We start from the raw sequence: 23,048 nt of genomic DNA, 5'->3' as shown, positions 1-23,048 counted from the left end.
AATTTCCTTTTTCCCCCCTTCTCCACAAAGCACTCAGGCGTTGGACACGCTATGGTAAACAAACTACATTGTTCGGTAGATATCATTCTAATTGTTTCTTATTTTGGGTTTGCCGTGTGTTTTCTTTCTTTTAACTGTAGACTTCATTGACAAAAGAGGAACTGCGGTTGGTACTCTTCTGCTTACTTTCAACTCCTATTCATCTGTTGTTGGCCTCCTTATTTAACCTGTTCCTGTCCAATTATGCTTTTTCTTTAATTCACATGTAGGGGCATCGTTAACGTCCAAACGTTTGCATCAAGCTGTGGTTAACACGGATACGGCTAAATTGTGGCTGGCCTGAGTGCTCACTGGCTCGGCCAGTTCTAACCCATTCATAAAGCATGGCATGGATGACCGCATTGGGAATGATGCTTCACTCATTCATCCTTACTCCATCACAAGCCATTCAGTTCCTCCTCTCCATTTTCTTTTTGTTCTTATCTGTGCAGTGTGGCTTATGCACATTGCAGTGCGTTCCACAAGTGTGTTGATTAGTTTTTTACATTTTCTTTTTTGCATGATGTTAGACACCTGCATGCTTGAAAGTGGCCGCTCACATTGTGTTGTGTGCAAACAGTGATTGTGCTTAGAGTGCCTGCGCTTCCTTTATGTTAGTTAGGTGCATGTTTTTTTATGAGTCTTTGACAGACTACCTAACTTACTAATACTTACATCAGCTAAACTAACCTAGAAAACATTCTACTAACACCATTTTTGTGTCTGCTAAATAACTGTTCAGTTGCTGTAGGGACAACGCTGACACTAATTCAATAATCAGACAACAGCTGAAATAGTATAGTGCTATCAGGGGTAGTCAAATCATAGATACCAAGACCAAACATGAAACAGACATGAAAATGGGCTTCCAACATAGGTCTTAAAATTAGGCACAACCCAGAAGTGCAGTATGTAGGTCTGAGTATAGCGTGTCCTTTCCCTGTGCTTTGTTATTTAGGTGACAATATCAGTGGATGGAATACTGACCACAACAGGCTACACGCAAGAAGACTACACCATGCTGGGATCAGACGACTTTTTCTATGTTGGGGGCAGTCCCAGTACAGCAGACCTCCCAGGGTCACCAGTCAGTAACAACTTCATGGGCTGCCTCAAAGAGGTAATTCATTTATCTTACAAGTCAATATTAACATTTGTTTACATCTTTGATTAACACTGGATATTTCAAGATATTTGGGTTTTTTTTGTCAATAATTGATCTAAAAGCAATGAGAATAGCATAAGAGTAAACCTCAGCAAATGGGACATTTCACATTTGTTTATTCCATGACATTTTCACAACATAAGAACATGTTTTTTCTATTTCTAGAATAAGTTGGAGTAGAATTCTAAAGAGTTTTTAGTACCTGATAAATGGTTGACTTTGTAGGAATTAATAAAAATGGACAGAATCTTGAATCTTGAGAAGAAAGCCAGAAAATAGACAAAAAGACTATCTATCAATGTCATTATGAAGTCGACAAAAATGAAATTGTTTATTTTATTTGTTAGCAGTAAAACAAGTTAATGCCAAGAAATGACTCAGAAACAGCATTTATTTCCTGATTCACCACAAGGGAGTAAGGATGATGACAAAAGATCCTATGATTGAGTTGTTAACATTTACATAAAATTATTTGCAGACAAATTTGATAATTCATGGAAAAAAGTTGCCTCCCTTTCATTGGCTTTTTTAGTCAGGTAGTGAAAGACCTTATGAAATCCTTTATTATGAAGTAGAAATACTTCTAATCATTATTGTCATGTACAAAGGAACAGAGTATGGATATGGATACACAGATTTACAAAGATATGATGTAAATCAATGCAGCAAGACAGCTTGCTGCTCTGCGCTGGACTGCATCAAACTGAGAGGACAGGAATGCACCATATCACTAAGGTATGGCACTTTGCTGTTCTTTCCATGCCCTTGTACACTGAGTGCTGCCAACACCAACTCAGGCGCCCTTGGTCCATGATGCAAGAGTGCCTTTGTTACAGGCAGGATTATTTTTTGGAGGAAAGGACACTTTCCTGCAGGAAACAATCCTCTGAGGCATAGCATTTTTACACATTCCCAGGTTTACTCGTGTAAGTAAATCTGGCAATGCCCCAAAAACCATAGTTGAAGGAACACCCACTCACCTCCCATAGAAAGCCTTCTAAGCACAGAGTAATGCAAGGCATTGACTTTCACTGCCTTGCATACTTCAAACTTACTAGGGCACTCAGAGTAATGCACAGCATAGTAAATCTGATTTACAGGCTTGCATTGCCTTCCGTTGTCTTGTGTAATGCAAGGGCAATCCAAGCCCTTCATAAATCTGGCCCTCTGTGTTTAGTTCAGTGAATTCACATTCACTCAACCAGCAACAGTAGTTTTAATGATCGTCATATCTTGCAATTGGGTATTACAGCTGCTTTCCTGTTAAAGATCCACAACAATACACTTGCAATTAAAGGACATTAGGTATCCCACTTTTAAATTCATCTTTTCCATTCAGTTGTTGACAAATTTTTCCACAGTTTCTTTAGAAACTGCCATGTCTTGTCAAAAAGTTTTTTTAATTTTTCAATGGGAAATAATGTTCTGGGATACATCAGTGTTTCTAAGACTCTATCAAAAACTGTTTTGCTGTATCACTCAAGGTAAACAACATAAAGTGAGCACTGGACACTCTTACTTAAGATATGGGACCCTATCAGTTTCTGAAGCAGTTTTGAAATGACCAGCGTTTTCAGTAGTTGGGCTTCAAGAACATCATTTTACCATATCAGACAGTGGTCAATGGTTGCTTGTTATGGGAACTTTCAAGGCATGTGCTGCTTTTGGGCTCAACATGTATCAGCATTGTAAACTATGTAACAGAACATATTACAATCATATATGACATAACACAATTCAATTACTGCAGTAAAGCACAACAAAATCACATTTCAGTAATGCAGCACAAAAATATAGCAGCACAAAGAAACAGAACACATCACCAGAAAATAAAAATATCACACAACAAATATGCTCAAACATTTTTGTAACACATTGCCACCTGTAGACTGCAGTTTTCATACTTTAGCGTAAAGGTGTTTGTAGCAAGCACTGTCCTAACTTAACACTATGAACATGAAAAACCTCCTGTCAACAATGTTTTATAATCCAGCTCATAGTCTCTGGTGCAGACTAGGTTCACCTCTGTTCTATATCACTGAAGAGCTGGATCAGTGCTATTTTAGCTACTTTAGACACTGTAAGTGCACATGTTTATGTAAAGTGTATGAAACATTTCCACTGGTGAGCAGGGACTTTTACTATGACTGACGAGGCATCACAACACTTATCAGCGAGTAGCACACTACTCCTGAACTCAAAAGGATTAGTGGTAGATTATTATGAGAAAATATGAGTACAGTATAGTTATTAGTATAGGAAGGTATGAGTTAATTTTAGCAGAAGGCATGTGAGTCTGTAAATTGGAATGAATAGAATAAAGGATAGAAGAATCCAGTTGTTTAGTGTTAATTGGGAGATCACAGTAGTAAAATGGGTTTTGGGTTGAGTTGAAGGAGAGATAAATGAGGAAGGATTTCATAGGGTTGTTTGGGTGATCATAGTAGTAAACTGAGGTTTGGGGTGAGTCAGGAGGGGTAGAGGAGGGAAGAGTCTATAAGCGTTGTTTTGGAAATAGTTGTAGGATGAGTTTGGCATGAGTCAGAGGGTGGAGATAGAGGATAGATCAATAGAGGTAGAGGGTGATGGTGAGGGAGTAAAGCTTTCAAGAGAATACATTTTTTCCTCTTGTACAATAGGACTCAAGTAGCAAATATATAGATAAGTGATTACCTAGAAAGGGAATATATGTGTAAGGATTATAATATATTGAACTTTAAAGTTGTATCGTATAAACACAGACTTTCAAGAGCTGCACTAGTTGAAGTTAATTTATCTGTGTACATTTATAACAATATTTTATAGTTCCTCAATATTTCAATAGTGAAAAGTTTGTAGATAAATAGTTAAGATAATATTTACCTATTGAGATAGATAAAATAAAAACAGAGACTCATATGCATCTAATCAAACAACTTATATTAAAACTATGAAAATGCACATACATACACATATAGAATATATATATATATATACTAGATATGTACATATAATCAGATTATAAAATGTTTACATACATAGGGATATACAGTCCATTGCAGGTTGAGTATAGTGGTTATGTAGGAACGAGCCAAATCTTGAGTAGGCTTCTGAAGATAAGATAGTTATCTGTGGATCTTATATTTGGGGGGTAATGAATTCCATAGTTTGTCCGGTTGAGCAGAGAAAGATGTGCCACCTATTGTCTTTTTCTTGTATGGTGGTGTTTTGAGGCGGGCTGCCAATCTTGAGCGGAGGTTTCTTTGTTGAATGTATTTGGTGATCTTATTCTTGATTAAAAGTGGTCCTGTTCCATGCATTGCTTTTTGGGTGATACAAAGCAGCTTGAAGGTGGATCTTCTGCCAATCAGTAACCAATGTAGGGCCTTCAAGGCAGTGCAAATGTGGGATTGTGAATTTACATGTAGGGGCAGTCTGGCAGTTGAATTCTGAATGTGTTGTTGTTTTTTCATAGTAGATAGACATGATTCATGGTAGAAGCCATTGGCGTAATCCAGTTTAGATAGTACAGGAGAGATAGTAGCTTGCACCTTGTGTGGAAATTTGATATGAGGGAGACGCGCTGCAGAGTTTTCATTATGATGAAACTTGAGCTTGCTAATTTGCCCACTTGAGCATTCATTGTTAACCTGGAGTCCATGGTAATTGCAAGGTTTCTTACTTCCTTAGATACTTTAGGAGATGGTCCCAGATCATCAGGCCAGGTGCACATCAGGACATAATTTTGCCAGTCACTTCATGTGCATATTTCTGTTTCGGAAGCATTCAGTTTAAGATGACTCCATGTCATCCACTGATTAACAGCGCTTAGGCAAATGAACATTTGTGAGTTTCCAATGTCTTTTGAGAATTCCAGTTTAAGCAGTATTTGTGTTTCATCTGCATAGTTGTAGCACGTTAGTTGAAAATCATTGATAATGCCAGTAATTACATCACATTGATGTTGAAAAACATGGGTGAGATCATTGACCCCTGCTTTTGTGAAGTAGGGTTTGGATGAGAAAAGGGGAGTATTGATGACGTTAGTTCTGTTTTGAAGGTAGGATGTTATCCATTCGAGAGCAGTCCCCTCTATGCTGGCTTCGTAGAGACTTTGTATTAGGGTGTCATGATCATCTTTGTCAAAGGCAGCTTTGAGGTCCAGGAGAAGCAGTGAAGCAACTCCATTGCAGTTTATTGTGCTTTTAAGATCATCCCAGATGGTGATGAGGGCAGTGCCTCTTCCTGGGTGGAATCCAGTGTGGTAGTCTGAAAGTATGAAGTTATTCTCAATGAACCATAACATCTGTGTGAAAGCTGCTCTTTTTATCAGTTTGCCTAGGAAAGGTCCATTTGTAATTGGTCTGTAGTTGATAGGGTCATGCGGGTCCAGGTTTGTTTTCTTTAATAACGGGAGTATGGACACCTTTTTAAGGTCTTTGGGAAAGATTCCCATAGTTGAAGAACTATTGATAATTCTTCTTACTGGTGTGGCAGCAGAGGTAGATAGATGCATGTTCTTGAATACGTGTGGTGGACAAGGTTCGGAAGAGCAGCCGGAAGGATGCAGATCCATAAATTCACTTTGTGATATATGTTTGAAGGATTGCAGAGTCTGGGTTGGCTTACTCTTGGAGGGAACATCGGAAACGGTTGGTGCTGGTGGTATTCCTTTGTATTAAAATGGAGTCCAATGTGTTTGCCTTGGTTATGTAATGATTTGCCTGTTTGTGAAATCTTGAGTAATTGGGATGAATTGCTTCCATGCAATTAGGTTTTCAAAATTCATTGAGAAGTTCATTAAATTCTTCATTTGCAGACATAGCATTTTGAATTTTGTCGAATGTGAGAGAACAGGGCTGATTGCAGAGGCCCCCTAACTTTTTGCCCCCATTTTCCACTTTTGGCTGGTGCTTTCCTGACTCTGATGGTGCCCTGGGTACTGCTAACCAGTCCCAGGGCGTGTGCTCTGTGTAAAATCAGTATGCAAATTAGGCTAATTATAATTGGCTAAGTCAACCTACCTATACGTCCCTGTATATGGTAGGGCATGTAGGTTTAGGGACCCCAGCATAGGTAGTACACCCATAGGCGCACTGCTGAGGTGCCCAGTGTCATTTTAAAGGCAGGGCTGCCTTGCTGGCTGCTTTTATATTAAAGTTATATGCAAATTCGACTTTGGAATTAAAAGTAGTTCCAAAGTCTTAAACTACCTTATTTTTACATATAAGTCACCCCTAAGGTGTGTGCCCTATGTGCCCCTATGGCTGGGTGCCATGTATCTATAAGCAGGGACCTTATAAAAATAGTTTTATAAAGCCCTGGTGAGGTAAAAACAGCCAAATTTGTTTTTCCCTCATTGTAGTGAATGGCCTTCATAGGCTAGAATTGGGAGACTTTATTTTAATTTTGAAAGTCCCCTTAAGTGACAGATACTAAGACTTTGGTATCAAATTAATTGTTATAATAAATCCCACAACTTCCAGTTGTGGGATTTAATATAACTTGTTCAGGTAAAGAGTTTTAAACTTTACCTGAAAAGTTGCCAATTTCAGCCCTGCATTGTTTTTGCCTGGCTTGATGAGGTGTGAAGTGGCCTGGCTTCACACAAAAAGATGTGCCCATGGGAGGGGATCTCCCCTCAGCAGATGGTGAGGCAGGAAGGGGGACAGCGGCCAAACTGGTCTTCAAAGGCAGAGAAGGACATTTGGAGCAACCCAGCAACACCCCCACATCCTGCAACCCTAGACAACTAGGTGTCCCCTTGATTATATTAGGAGAGGGCAGGAGAGGGGTGTGTTTATGATTTTTAGCCACACCAGTGGGTGGGCTCAGCCAAATGTAACCTCAAAAAATCACTTTTGGTCATGATGGATTTTTGAGGAATGTTGCCTCCTGGGACTGATTTTTGCCACACTTCCCAGGAAGTGGTCATTACAGGGGGAAGGACCCTGCACCTGATTGGAGAATCAGGACCCCCCTGTTTTTCACCCAGGAGCAAGGATAAAACTGGCAGACCTGCACCCACTCTACCAGATCCCTACCGGGAAGAACTACAGAAGAAGAAGGACTGCCCTGCTGGACCCCTGGCCTGCACCTGGAGCCTGCACTCTGAAGTACTGCACCAGCTGCACACTTGGGCTTCACCACAAGAAGGACTTTGCCTGGCTTCAGCTGGTTCAAGGATGGACTCCGTGTTAGCTACAGGTGAACAATTGCTAACCAGAGTCCCCTGCACCAACTCCTGAAGAAATCAACCAGCTGACCACTGTCCAGTGGCCAAAAAGGAGTTTGCGCCAGGTGCATTCTGGGAGTTGCCGTCCACACCCCCAATGATCATCTCAGAGCTTTTGGAACCTTGGGGTGCGCTGTGGACGCCAAAAGAACCTTAAAGGAACATCTGGAAGAAGATCCAGAAGTTTGGAGAAGTTTGGAGAACTTTTGGAAAAAAGCTCCGTAGAGGGACCGACCCGCCACAGCAACTCTAGCCGGCTTTTCTCAACCGTCACCCGGCCTGACTTGCAGGTTCGTCCCAGTGAGGAAAATCTCCCAAAAAGAGACTATGTCTGAATGTAGGAAGTTGACCGGGACCTCCCAGCCAGCGTGTCCGAGGAGGGCTCCAAGGATGTCGGATCAAGATCCACGTTTGCCCTGGTCGAAGGATTTTCACCTCGAAAAAACGACTAAGTCCAAAGGTAAAAATCTCCACCGAGGGCCCCCGTAACAAGTATCCTGAGAAGGGTTCCAGGAGGTCGGATTGGACTGGCAGGTTCGTCCCGCTGAAGAAAATCTTCAGAAAAGAGACTAAGTCCGAAGGTAAACTTTTGACCGAGGCCTCCTGTGGACTGTAGCCGAGCAGGGCTCCATCGCGGTCGGCCTTAAACTTTGTCCCGGTCGAGGTGCGACCAGATGACCAGATTGGCGCTTTTTGTTCCTAGGCGTTAGAAAACAATAATTCTTTAAAAATTAATATCTCCGGTTCCCCTTATCCGATTTCATTTGTTCTTGTGTCATTTTAAAGATAAAAATATAATCTAGTTTTATAATTTGGTTTTAGATTTTTAAACTGTTTCCTGTGTTTTATTTAATTACTGTTTTGTGATATTTGAATGCTTTACATTCTGTCTCCTAAATTAAGCATTGTTGCTCGTTGCCAAGCTACCAAGGGTTGAGCTGGGTTTAATTTACTGAGACCTAACTGGACCTAAGTGGAGGTTAGTGGCCTATCGCTAAGTGTAGGTACTTACTTGCCCTTACCAATAACCCATTTTCCAACATCAAAGTAGTAAATTTTTTAGCTTTTTTGATTGATGATTTGTATATTCTGTTAAATTTGCGTAGCTGTAGTTTGTCTTGAATGTTGTTTGTTTTGAGCTAGGTTTGTTGCAGCCTTCTGATTTGTTGTTTTATCTTTTTTAGTTCTGCATTTCTCCAAGGTGCTTGTTTTCTTTTGTCCTATTTTGTTTTTCTGAATAGTGTTAGGATATCGAAAGCTTCCTGTAGCCACTCATAAACTTTTTGAACAGAATTTATTGTGTCTAGGTCTGTGTTGGCTGTTAGTTTTTCTTTCTATGTATTCAAAATTGAGTTTGTTCCATGGTCAATAGGTGGATGTATGTAGGGTGGTCTTGGGTGTGTTGATTTGTGTTGTTTTATGTTGAAAGTTACCGAATGGTGGTCTAACCATGTGACTGGTGTGATGCTTTGATCAGTAACTAGTTTTGGGTTTTCTAAAATGACATCTAGGATGTGATGGTTTGATAGCCTGGAGGAACGGCTTAATGTAACACTGGTGCCATGTCATCTCTCAACCATGATTCAGTTATGAAGAGTAAGTCAGGTTGTATGTCAGTGAGTAGGTCATAAATGTGATTCTTGTTTTTGTGATCGAGCATTTATGAGTAGGCAGTTTATAGGCTGTGTGTTGTTGGTGGTGTAATTTTGTTTTGTAGAAGAGTGATCAGTATTTTTTGAACTTTTAGCAGGTGTGTCATTAGTGCTGATATTAATTGTATGAGGGTCATGATGGTGTTGTTTTTCTATAATGTGTTCCTAATCCAGCAGGCTTAGAAAGTATTTTGTTGGGTCTGTGTGTGTTGGTGGTGGAGATGGTGGTTGCAAATGACATGGTGAGTAGTGTTCTTTTTGTATAGTAGCCTTGTTTATTTTCAGATATAGCATTTTGAATTCTAAGTAGTACATTTTTTAGCTTTTTTGATTGATGATTTGTATATTCTGTTATGTTCGTGCAGCTGTATTTTGTCTTGCATGTTGTTTGTTTTGAGCTATGTTCGTTGCAGCCTTCTGATTTATTGTTTCATCTTTTTAAGTTCTGCTTTTCTCCAAGGTGCTTTTTTTTTTTGTCCTATTTTGTTTTTCTGAGTGGCATTAGGATATCTCAAGCTTCCTGTAGCCACTCATAAAGTTTATGAACAGAATTTATTGTGTCTAGATCTGTGTTGGCTGTTGACTTTCTTTCTATGTATTAAAAAAGTGAGTTTGTTCCATGGTCAGTAGGTGGATGTATGTAAGGTAGTCTAGGGTGTGTTTATTTGTGGTGTTTTATGTTGAAAAGTTACCAAATGGTGGTCTAACTAAGTGACTGGTGTGATGCTTTGAACAGTAACTAGTTTTGGGTTTGCAAAAATGACATCTAGGTTGTGTCTAGCGATGTGTGTGGGGTTGTGTACAATCTGATGGAGGTTCAATGTGACTAGGTCAGTGATGACAGTGATGATAGCTTTTGGATGGGGCATATTGGGTTTGTCAAACCAAATGTTTGGTCTCCAGGAACACATAGCTTGGATTATAGTGTTATAAGGTTTGAAACTGTGTACAGAAATATGTCTGGACATGTTGAATTCCTAGGTGGTGGTCTGTACAGGAGGAGGAATTTACAAAAGGAAGTTGGTGTAGGGTTGCATCTGGTGATGAGTGCCTCATAACCTTGTATGAAGAGGTGCTGTCTGTTTTGCTGACGTTTATTGCTTGTTTAAATCTAACACCTAGTCCACCTCCTCTTTTGCCGATACAGTTTGGTGTGATGGTTTGATAGCCTGGAGGAACGGCTTGATAGAACCCTGGTGCCATGTCATCTCTCAACCATGACTCAGTTACGAAGAGTAAGTCAGGTTGTGTGTCAGTGAGTAGGTAATAAATGTTATTCTTGTTTTTGTGATCGAGCTTTTATGAGTAGGCAGTGTAGAGGCTGTGTGTTGTTGGTGGTGTAATTTTGTTTTGTGGAAGAGTGATCAGTATTTTTTTAACCTTTAGCAGGTGTGTCACTAGTGCTGATATTACCTGTATGAGGGTCATAATAGTGTTGTTTCTCTATAATGTGTTCCTCCTCTGGCAGGCTTAGGTAGTATTTTGTTGGGTCTGTGTGTGTTGGTGGTAGAATGGAACCCTAGCCCTAACCATAACCAGTCAGAGTCCTAACCCTAAATCCTAGAGCCAATGGAAACCTGACTCTATTAACCAATCAAAAACCTAGCCCTAACAGCCAATAAAAACCTAAGCCCCAAGTCCAATATGAACCCTAGCCCCACTAACCAATCACAACCTTAGCCCTGACGGCCAATCAGAACTGTAACCCTAAACCCTTAATCCAGTGGAAACCCTAGTTCTAGTATCCCCTAAAAACCCTAGCCCTGACAGCCAATCCTAACTCCTATCCTAACTGACAGCCAATCAGAACTGTAACCCTAAACCCTTAGTCCAGTGGAAACTCTAGTTCTAGTAGCCCCTCAAAACACTAGCCCTGACAGCCAATCCTAACTCAAACCCTAATCCCCTAATCCAATAGAAATACTAGCCCTAGCAACCAATCACAGCACCAGATGCAACAACCAATACAAACTTATAAAAGGCACAAGGCAGCTTAAGCCTAGGCTGCTGTGGCCGGGAGCAGGGAGGTGATTCTCTATTCAGAATCTCCGTGGATACAGACAGGCACAATCCACACTTCATAGCTAGCAGATTGTACATTTTGGGTAAGAGACAATTTTGAAACGAGTGAAATGTTGCTTTTCATGCACTTAAACGTATCACTTTTCAAGCCAAAAATGAGTGCTGAATAGATTTTCCAAGCACAGTTTGAATAACAGAGCAGATTAAACAGTCTCCTAAGCACTCTCTTGTTAGTCACTCAGGTGAGTTTAACCCTTTTTTAACCTTGTTGGGGGAGAGTGAAGTTTAATGCAGTCTGTGTGAAAAACTAGGAGGGAAATTCACACAGCCATGAGTAGAACACAAATCACTGATTAGAGGGACCAAGTTTACAGAAAAACACTGAGACAAATGTAAACAGTCACAGGTATGGAAAAGGCACTTTTCCAAAATGACAAGGATACACAGAAAGTCTGTGATGTTGCAACCTCCTCTGACTCTTGCTCACTGGACTGTTCAGGGTGCAGGTAAGCTGGGCTCACAAAATGGAAGTGGCTGCCTTAGGGTTACCTCCACCAATGTAACAGACTAGTGCAGTTATGAGAGAGGGGCTCATGTTGCCTGGGAGCTAGAGAGCCAATCACCAAGCCCAGGCTGATGTGGCAATGGGCAGGGAGGTGCTCCTCTATTCAGAATCTTCTTGGATACAAACAGGCACAATCCACACTTCCTAGCTAGCACATTCTAGCAGATTATGCAGTCTCCTAAACACACTCTAGTTAGCCACTGAGGTGTATTTTTTAACCAAGTGGGGGGGAGTGAAGCTTAATGCAGTCTAGGAGGGAAATTCACACAGTCACAGGTAGAACAAAAACAACAATTTCAATATATGTGTGTATATATATATATATATATATATATACACATATATATATATATATATATATATATATATGCATGTGTTTATATTGTTAGTAGGATTCTGAGAGATAGTAATTCTCCTAATTTTGTATTGGTATTAACTTTGCCACCAACTGAGGAATCTCAACAAAATGTTGCACATGTACTCCTTTTTCTACATTGGCTGATGATGAAAAGTTTTATGTTGATTAGTTAAGGGGGTGCAAAGAAAAATGAGGGGTCCAAAAACTAGTTTTTCCATCAAGGCATTTTCCATGGATATTTAAACAGACAAAGTGGCAAAATAGCTGAATGTATTTTTATGAAATTTTCAGTGAGAAGGAGTACTCCTACTCTATAAACTTTAAGAACATTTCAAGTGACTTCAAGGGCTTCCCCCCTGTTGGAAATCTCAAGGCCATCAAAAATTTGAACTGTGCACCACTGTAGTGTGATTCTGTCTCACGTGAGTCCAGTAGCAGTGTGTTTCAACAAGAAGCTGTGTGTCTGACTGCTCTGAGTGTGAGATATGCTCCAACAGTACAATGTGTGTCAAGTGCATTTCAGTGTTTTACAAGTCAGTGTGTGTGAGCGCTTCTTCATTCACCAGCCCAAAATGTGTCAAGTGCTTTTCATAATTTTACAATTCAGCGCATGTGAGTGCTTCTTCATTTACCAGACCAGCATAATGAGCGTTTTCCGGCATTTTACAAGTCAGCACATGTGAGCTCTTCTTTGTTTACCAGCCCATAGCATGTCAAGCGCCTTTTAGCATTTTAGAAGTCAGCCTGTGTAAGCACTTCTTTGGCTACCAGCCCAGCAAGTTGAGTGCTTTCCAGCAGTTTACAAGTCAGCGCTGTGCCCAGCCCAGCCACTGAGACATAGGACATCTTCACATGGCCGTTCACACACTGACAGTGTACTGTGAGTGGGGGAGCATTGCAGGCTCATCAGCCTCCAAGTGTGCATACCCCCATACAGCCAGCGGGGCTCCACACTGCAGCTCTGGGCTGCCTGTTGCATATTTCTGACTGGCATTGACTTTCCAATTCCGAGGGGCCGGGGAAAATGAGATCACTTGTAAATCATTTTGGTCAGGAGGATGCATAAGAATTATAAATGCCTGTGCTTGTCTAGCAATCCACTAAGGAGTTCTTACCCTAACTCCCTTAAAGGGAGTGCCTGCATCTTTTTGAGGACAGTGATTCTCAATGCTACACTTGAAATGTATTAACTTATGCAAATGTAGTTGGATTTTTGTTGCTATGGTCTTGTTTTCATCATATAAATATTCTCTATTTTTCTAAATTGTTGTGGGGTTTATTGTGGTGTTTTTACTGTGTCACTGTAATTAAAATGTTGCATAAATAGTTTTCACATTGCCTCCTAAGTTAAGCCTGACCTCTCTGTGCCAAGCTACCAGAGGGTAAGCATAGATTAATTTAGGGAGCATAACTGACTTAACCTGACTAGGATAGTGGTTCCTTTAACAATCCCTCTAAGGGCACATCCATCACTCCATACTACAGGTTCACTAGCAAAGCAGGTATACTGCTTAATCTTTTTCAAACCTCAGGAGTCATAGATAAAACATTAGTAGCATGAAATCCAAAATACATTTGCCAGTTCCTGAGGTAAAGGTCATTAATTTCAATTGAACACCTGCCAAATTACAAAATTGTTTCTGCAATTCCTGGAGGTTATGGTAAATTCTGAACCTTATTGCAGCATGTTCTTTTCAATCTGGGCTGAATCTTCCATAAAAAGTGATTCAAGAACACCTGACCAACCGTTAAAATAAGAGGGTGAGATGTCCACCATTTGCCCTTCATCCTGTAACTGGTCTGACTTGCCGAAAGCTTTTGCTATAAAATTGCAATTGGGCACCAAAGACATTGAGGTATTCACATTTTCAATACAGTCGGTTAACTGATGGGTTTGCAACAAACACCAATCCACATTACCCTTCCTGACCTTTGAACTTTCAAGAGTTCTCCTGTTCTGGAAAATCAGAATACATCCAAAAGATTTTGTTGACTCAGCAAAGTCTGACACACAGTCTGGCACACAGTTGTGAAGCACACCCTGCTTTCAGAGATAGACCTTATTAGTTCAATCAAGATGTAAAAAAGGGCATTGTGTACAGAAAACCGTAATACTGCAATGTTTCAAACTTTTAAAGCAGAATCAGAAATCTGAAGGCTTACATTAGCCAGCCTTCCATTGGAATGACAAGCTACACCAGGAAAGTTGAGAATCAGATTGCCTTTAGCCCTCTTTCCGGTTTGTAGGGGGCAGAATAATGGAAACATTTTTTATTATAAATATCTGCCTATTTTGTGGAAATTACCAAACATCAATCAGGGTTTTATAATTAACACCTTTGACTGTTTCCTAAAACAGGTAAAAATTGCTACGACCCATGGAAGATCTGGATGAGGTTTTTGCTACTTCTATTGGGAGAAAGTAAATTATTTCTGGCATTCACAGCTCTAAAATACATCAATTGAAAGACTTATTTTAAGGATCTGCCATTGAAACACTCCTTTGGATTGGGTGCATATTCAGAATTCTACCTCACTGTCTTAGCACAGCTTCACTTTTTTATCTCCATGAACCATTGTTCTGTATAGTCTAAGGGTCTGTTGATCTGCCAAAGATTTATCTCAAGAGAAGAGATGAAGAGATGAAGGCCTTGATTTAGATCTTGGAGGAGGGGAACATTCCGACACAGATGTGACAGATATCCCGTCCGCCGTATTATCATCTCATTATATTCTATAGAGATTGTACTACGGCGGACCAGATGTCCTTCACGTTTGTGACAGAGTATTCCATCTGCCAAGACCTAAATCAGGCCCTAAGCCTGAATTCACTTCCTTAATCAGGCCTAACTAAACATCCCTATCAGACTTTGTGAATTCAGAGACAATTACTTTTTGTTTTCACTTTTTTATCCATTGACCTTCATTGAAACACTTTCAAGTTGCCTTCATTTCCCAACAGCTATCTGCTGAATTCATGATCAAGTTCCGGATATTATGTATCTTTTACAGTTTAGTGTAAAGAACTGGCACATCGCTACTCCCCCAAGTATGAAGATCCATGAGGGTCCAGAATTCTAAACCATGGGAAGCATATAGATAAACCATTGGAAGCAAATAGATGAACAATGCCCCTATTTGTCTATGGAATGCTTTTGACATCAATACAAATAGGACATTACATGTATATTGTGTGGCCCATAGCAAGCTGAAAAACTGTGTCACAATTTTATATCTGCACAAAAGCAGATGAAAGTAGCAATTTGATTTTACAAAGCTTTTAGCACCTCTGGAATGTGAAGCTTAAAGTAAATGCCTGTGACTCTTTCAAAGTGGTAGTGCCATTGATGCATGACAAGAAAATGTTCACTTATGATAGAACTTGCAAATATTTATAGGTCAGGGAATTGACAGCTACCGACTGACACAAAAGCTTTCAACGACTAACATTTAAGTTGACATAGAAACCAGAAATCCCCATCTAGGCAAGTTTCAGCAATATATTGTATGCTGGTCAATAATTCACACCTAGAGGGTCTCATGGGGAGTAATTTTACGGTCCTATAGTTTGAGTGAACAATATCAAACATTTAAGATTACAATTACAGTATGCCAATTATAATTAAGTTCATGTCTCCAAAAGTCTCCATTAGAAACTATTTAATTGGACTTTACTGCACATTCATTCCAATTTTCTTCTGTGGGAGTTCTTATAATCATTAAATGACCATTGATGTTGCTGTTCAGTAGATCTGAGTAGAAGAAAATAATGATTTAAAAATAGTAGATTTTTCAGGAAGCCATTGAAGTCAAATTAAAATGTGTGCTTTATACATGTATGCAATTCTGCGCAAACAAGAGGCCAACTAAAATGTTTTCTTGTCTTTGATTTTGAGCTCTCACATTGCTCTTCAATTCGAAAATGAAATTAATTAGTCTGAAAATTTAGACATATGTAATAATTTGATAGAGTTGAGGGAAACTTTCTAAGACTTCTGGGGCTAGCGCATTCATAAAGTAATGAACTGAGATGCACATAATGATTGGTATAAAAGATGATGAATTTATCAACAGATAAGCTTCTGTGTTACAAGTGTTTTGTCATTTTTATGAATTACATTTATCATTTTTATCTACCTCATGACAAAAATGACAAAATGAGCAATTAACATTTATATTAGATTAAATTATATTACAATACATTGGTTCACCTCCTTTATGTTTTCTTATGATTTGTCACCACACACCACATAACAGTCCTATTCATCTTCTCTGTTTGTTTGAATTTGACAAAATTCCAACAGCTGCTACTAATAGCAGCCCCAGTTTGGAGCACCTCAGAAAAAGGTACATGTCCTTGTTGAAGTCTGGAATGTCAAGTAGGGAATATTGAAAGGTAACTGCATATAGGGAAGGATAGATTTGCTACTTTTAACTCCATATTTACGTACCTTGAGGATATACATATCATCAAGGTACCTATATGTTGAATTAGGCTTAGAAAACTAATCCTTTTATAATTTTGTCTGAATAATTTGTCTAGAGCATCAATATTCCTTTCTTGATGTATGCGACCACACTACATTATTGATTATTTGGAAAATGTATAACAAATATAATAACAAATATTACAAGGAAGACTGCACTCCACCTCCCTATCACTTGCCCACACTTCATGCATCCATCAAAGTGGAAGTGGAGGACGTGCCCACACTTCTCTGGACAATCACCTCTTATCCGGAATTCTGTAAAGCATCAAGAACTGGCTATTTGAATTAGCCTCTGAGATGTGCAGGCACATGGTTACCTTGAGGGTGATTAGTCAGGCTCACTGTCCCACAGGAACCAAACTAACTCAAGTGGAAGAGCCCATAACAAAGGTGAAACCAGTCCTGTGTTGATTGTGTTGAGGTTTAGGGAGGACCTGGCCTGGCCTGGAAGTTAAGGCTGGACTGTTTCCATGAGGAAAAAGGTCAAGACTTATTTGCATATTGTGGAGTGCAAACTGAGGTGGCATGGTGGACAAAAAAGGATGGATTGGGATGATTGCCAGTGGCTGAGATTAATTCAAGCACTTCATTCATCAACTTGGGAAATCTAAAAATGCTACATGGATGGAGGAGGGCATGCCCCAATAGTCACACACTGGAGGAATAATACTGTCATCCACATAAGGTAAAGTTATAAGTAGAAACCAAAATAGTGATTAGGAAAACAATCCTATTGGTCTGGTGCAAGACTGCCCAGGAGAAGTGTACGGAAAGCAGTTAGTTCATCAAGGGTAACATGCTTCCTCTTAACCTACTTGGTTATCCCACTCTCCACCCAGCTCCACCATGAATGTTGGAGCAGGACTCAAGATATCTATCTGCCAAGCAGCTTCTGTAATTGTTGGAAACGGCCCTTTTTGCAGGGTCATCCCCAATCTTTTTGCCTCCTGCCTCCTATTTTTTATGACCTGTTTCTGTTGGCTTTAGAACTCTGAGCACTTTACCACTGCTAACCAGTGCTAAAGTGCGTATGCTCTTTTTGTAAATTGTATAGTTGATTGGTTTATCCATGATTGGCATATTTGATTTACTGGTAAGTCCCTATTACAGTGCACTAGAGGTACCCAGGGCCTGTAAATCAAAGGCTACCAGTCGGCTTGCAGCACTGGTTGTGCCCCCCACAATAGTAGCTCTGTAATCATGTCTCAGACCCGCCACTGCAGTGACTGTGTGTGCAGTTTTAAACTGCCAATTCGGCTTGACAAGTGTACCCACTTGCAGGCCTAAACCATCCCTTTTCATACATGTAAGACACCCCTAAAGTAGGCCCTAGGTAGCACCATGGGAAGGCACTCATTTGGTTACAAAAGTCTTGCCCTCCTCCTTCATATCTGGGCTCTCAGGCCAGGTTTAGTGTGGCAAGCTAATTAACAGATTAAGGGTTTTGCCTACCCCTTCATTTCCCACAAAATGCGTCAAGCACTGATAATTACTTTATTATGAAGGGATGCCTTTGACCTTCCTACTGGAGAGCACAGTAATTTTCTTGACCCAATAGGGGTACAAATGCCAAGAATTTGATTATGAAATGAGCTAGTAACATAGGAAAAAACTTAAAATTCCATGGCGAGTGTAGGTATGATGTCAGGTACAGTTAATCTACAATTGGGTGCATGTTTACCCTTAGATTGATTCCTTGTTGTACCCTGTAGGCCTAAGTGGGACAATACTCTACTTTAGTGCAGGTTTTGTCTATAAAATATAATACAGTTTAATCACCACAGACATTTAGTAAGCCTATGAGATCCACACTGTAAATGCCAGCTCACATTAAGGGGGCTATCCCAGGTCATTACCAATTCCTGAAGAGTCCCTTCTGTGGCAGGCGACCATGTGCTGATAGTGAGTTACTCAACTCAACAGCCTTGCATCTGCAGCCTGTACATTTGCACAAGAGTTTGCTCACATCTTTATATGTAACCAGCCCAGATGCCTCTTACCCTAGCTGCACAGCAGTGGCCATATCTTAAAAGTCAGACAGTGGGGTTTACCACTGTCAGGTTATTCACCATGAATTTACAACAAGTGTGACTCAGATAGTGAGACTCTCTCAAAGAAAAAAGTCCAACAAATTGGTAGAAAATGGGGCTAAATGGGCGCAACAAATTTGTAACAATAACAATTCTCACATATTACTCTAGCTCACCCCAGCATTCCCCCTTCTTTTTAGATGCAGATGGCTGTATCAGTTGCCCAGTAAATCTGCCATGACATATGGAACATACCACCCAATCCTCAAAGCTAAATAAATGTGTACTCCTGCCTAAGCATGTCAACTCTCATTAGAAATACTTAGAAAGCTAAGGCAAAAGTACATTCAATGTAATGCTTAAACAAATTATTTGTTCCAAGAAGATAAAACTTTGCAGAGGTATTCAAGTGAAACACGTTTACAAGGTAAAGTGCTAATGCTCAATTCATTTTTGAATGTGTCAGGCATGTTAGTAGCAAGTTCCACTTCTGGTGAAATTATAACTAAAAACTTGCATGCAGTGTAGCGCAGACGTACTGCTGCTATGTAATAGTGCCACTTTTAATGAGTGCACTAGAATTCCTTTCTTGAAATGAAAAATGTTGCATAAAAAAACAAAATATACTGTGCACAAGCACAGAGTTGACGGCCTATGTTACTTATTCATAACTATGCAATGTTAAGATTCATTTCATTGAAATATGTTTTCAGTGGAGTTGTAGTAAAAGTTGCTAGCTAAGTATACTTAGTAGTAGTATTAATATTGTTACTATTGTGGTAGTAGTAGTAGTACTGTTTGTTAATGTAGTGGTTAATTCACAAATGTTCTGCACACTTAAATGTGCTGAATAAGTGAATGCATGTCTGTAAATACTGAACATCATCTCCAAGAATAATGATCTGGGTAATTTTACTAAAGGAAATCCAGTTACTCGTATGGAATAGATTAACTGCCAGGTGAAAATTTGCAGAAGAGCTAACCCGCTTTCAGAAAGTCTTCGGGGGTTTAATTTGGGTGACAATGAAAACTCCTCTGGAGATCCACAAAGATTCATCTCTGTGATTAATATTGAAGTTGTCAATAGAACATTTTCACACCCAGAAAGGCTGAAAACGTACTCTGGTAAACAACATACATGTTTTTCTAGGTTTGGATAGGAAACGGAAGTCCCTCGTATTTATGGGGGAGTTTAAGTAAGGGCTTCTTAGCAATCGAAAATATAGATGCTACAGCAAAGTTGTGGGCCTTGCGATTTAAAGCCTATAGTTAGAAGGTGTGGGTCACAATTGGAATGCACATGTCATGCACATGTACCTTTGGGAATTCTTAGAGCAAAAGAATAGGTCAGACAAACTGAGAAGCATATTTATGAGATTGTCACACAGTGCAGCACAGCAAATCATCTTGCTGCTCTGCACTGTTTGACAGGTAAAAGAAATTTGAGTCAATACAGTGCATTCTTGCCTTTTTCCCTGTACTGGCACCCTTTTGGCAGCTTAGCGCCAATGCAGGAACCCATGAACAATGGTGAAAGGGTGCCTCCGTTGCATGCAGTATTGTTTTTTGGCAGAAAGGAGCACCTTCCTGTATAAAAAACAGCCCCTGGGGATTTTTTTTCCTCTTTCTATGTGTGCTGCAGAATTCTGCACACATAGAAAGAGGAATAAATAGGGAGTGTTAGAAATGGGGACACTAGTTGGCAGAAGTATGCACCCAGTTCAAGTAGGGACCCCCACTCAGGTCAGGACAAGTCAGATACACACTAAAAGATAGCCTGTGCTCACCCTCTGGCAGCTTGGCACAGAGCAGTCAGGTTATCCAAAAAGACAATGTGTAAACTAAGTAGCAACAAATTAAAGACACCACAAAAAGACTCCACACCAGCTTAGAAAAATAAACAATAATTCTATAAATATATTAAAACCAAATTAAGACCAAAACAACAAAAATCTAATGAGTAGAAGTCGATTATAAATTTGAGAAGAATACGTGTAAAAATAGCGTTTAGAAGCCGGTAGCACTTTAGGGGTTACTTAAGGTAGCGCTGGAATGGGGTAAACTCAACAGTTCAAGCCAACCACAATGGAGCGTGGGCCAGGTACAGGAGCCACGCAGGCCCGGGAAACAGAGTGCCTTGATTCTGGTCCCAAGCATGAGATTAGTGTTTTTTTTAATCTGTAGGTGCGTCAAAGTCACTCCTGCAGTTGAGGGATGCATTGATTTTTCCCACACATTAATCGCGATTTGCTGGTCTCCAAAGATGAACATCGAAGTCATGATGCATTGGTTCCGAAGCTGATGCTCCAGGTTTCTCCATGCTGTTGAAGGGATTCGTCAATTTTCCTTAAGGAATGGTGGTGATGCCATACTTTCAGTGCTGCATCAATGCTGGTGTGCTTGGTGCCGCTTCCAGCAGACAGGGAATGCGTCACCCAATACAGCAGTTCTGGAGGTGCTGCTTGGGCCGCAAGTCTGATGTGTCCGTATTACTCCTGCAATGAGGTCAATGTGTCAGTTACCACTTCCAGCAGGCAGGAGTTGCATTGATTTCACTGGTGCAATTATCTTGAAACACTTCCAGTGAACTAGGCACAGGAGCAGGCACAAAGAGATTCATATCCCTGAGTCTCTTGCAACAGGTGGCAAGCCTACAAGCCCCTTAGGTTGCAAGGCAGAGTCCAGTTCTACCTAGCAAGGTCAGGGAGTGGCAGAAAAGCAGTCTTGTCAACAGTCCAGCAGACTGACAGTCCTTGTTGCATCACAGAAGTTCTTCTGACAGAGTCCAGTTGTAGGTTCAGAAGTGTCTGCTTTGATGGGGTCAGAGACCCAATACTTATGTCCAAATGTGCCTTTGGAGTGGGGGTAACTTCAAAGAGGGGGCTTTAAAGTGCACAAAGATCCTTTCTTCCTCAGTCCTGGCACCAGACTATCAGTAGGGGGTAATCAGGTCTTTGTGTGGGGACAGGCACTGCCTATTTAGGTGTGGCAGCCCATCCCTCCCTTCCTCCAAAGTTAACCTAAGAGAGGAGTAGGCCTCACAGTGGTGAAAAACAAATGTAGGTGTTTTTCCTTACTAGGACATGCAACACTTAAAAGTACATGCCCTACTTTATACTTCCCCAGCACCCTGCCCTATCGGCTACCTAGGGCCTACCTTGGGGTGACTTATGTATAATAAAAGGGGTGTTTAAGGCATGGTAAAGGGTTTTAAATGCCATGTCAAAATGGCAGTAAAACTGCTCACAAAGGCTCTGCAGTGGCAGACCTGAGATATGTTCAAAGGGCTACTTATGTGCGTGGCACAATCGGAGCTGCAGGCCCCCTAGGCCCACTAGTAGCATTTATTTTACAGGCCCTGCGGCACATGTAGTGCTCTGTACAAGGGACGTACAGGTAAATCAGTTGGGTATGAGCCAATGTTGCCATGTTTAGAGGAGAAAGCACATGGACTTTAGCACTCGTTATCAGTGGTAAAGTGCTCAAAGTCCTAAAGCCAACAAAAAACAAGGTCAGAAAAAAAGGAAGAGGAAGGTAAACAGTTTAGGGTCACCCTTCAGAGAGGGAAATTTTCTTTGTTACACCTCACCTGGGGAGGCGTAGATTATTGGTGCATTCCCAGGCCTACCACTTCTGGTAAATTGGGGAATGTGTCAAAATCCATGGATGTTCCATGGGAACACCCCTGCAAAACCCATGGAAATGCCTCCCTGGCACAGAGTATTGCAACACAGTGATTCAAGCTCGATTTCATTACTCAAGATCTATAAAGCCACTCAGGGCCACGCAAGGCAGCCTTTTTGTGGCTTCATGAATCTCATTTTTCCACTGTGTCACTTTTGTACCATGTTATGTGGTGCAAAAGTGATGCAAAGGGGCTTGTAAATATGCCCTCAAGTCTACTGGCCTAAAAGTCATCTAAATCTGCCATTTTCTAAATGAACCCTATGATGGTTACATGGCATAGTTAGAAAACTTCATAATATTACCCAAATAGGGAAAGGTAATTCATGTTTGTATAACTAGATTGTTCAATAGTTAGTCATCTATATTTTGTAATTATTGTATTGATAGTTGGATGCATATGTGCATGGATTGCGTGGAACAAATTATGCATTGTTAAAATCTGACACCCGAGATTTCAAATGAATATTAATCACATAAAATAACTCATAAAAGCCACACGCTTCTACCTTACGTACCAATATAAAATACATGCTTCTATGTCTCAAAATAAAGAAGTGTTGCCAAAACCATTTGATATGTTGCTGGCAGTCAGCTATTTGACTTTGTTTTCTCATGGTTTCGGCAAAATGTTTTTGTTAGGGATGCTACAGTATCCTCAGGACTCTAAATTAAACTAAAAAAATGGCTGAAAACAAAAATATTTTGGGTTATATGGTGAAACACGAATGCCAGGGAAACAACGTATATAACAACACACACCAGCAGCAAACAATTGGAGCACAGAAGACTGCTTGCAGAAAGCCCATAAGGTGAGCATATTATACAA

The 23,048-nt window shown here is 40.3% G+C and overlaps 1 protein-coding gene across 21 annotated transcripts in view; it reads left to right on the top strand.

The window, feature by feature from the left end:
• NRXN1 (neurexin 1) overlaps positions 1-23,048 on the top strand; it is a 1,474,248-nt gene that overhangs the window by 594,422 nt on the left and 856,778 nt on the right. For 15 of the 21 annotated variants that reach the window (XM_069234058.1, XM_069234055.1, XM_069234049.1 and 12 more), the window contains one exon: positions 998-1,159. In XM_069234058.1, the coding sequence (XP_069090159.1) occupies positions 998-1,159 (162 nt within the window). Of the gene's footprint in view, positions 1-30; positions 55-997; positions 1,160-23,048 lie in introns of all 21 variants that reach the window. The other 6 variants (XM_069234064.1, XM_069234062.1, XM_069234051.1 and 3 more) reach the window with 1 other exon arrangement.

The sequence above is a fragment of the Pleurodeles waltl genome, chromosome 5, assembly GCF_031143425.1.
Source record: "Pleurodeles waltl isolate 20211129_DDA chromosome 5, aPleWal1.hap1.20221129, whole genome shotgun sequence".
Taxonomy (NCBI): Eukaryota; Metazoa; Chordata; class Amphibia; order Caudata; family Salamandridae; genus Pleurodeles; species Pleurodeles waltl.
This window is presented reverse-complemented; position numbering and strand designations above follow the sequence as displayed.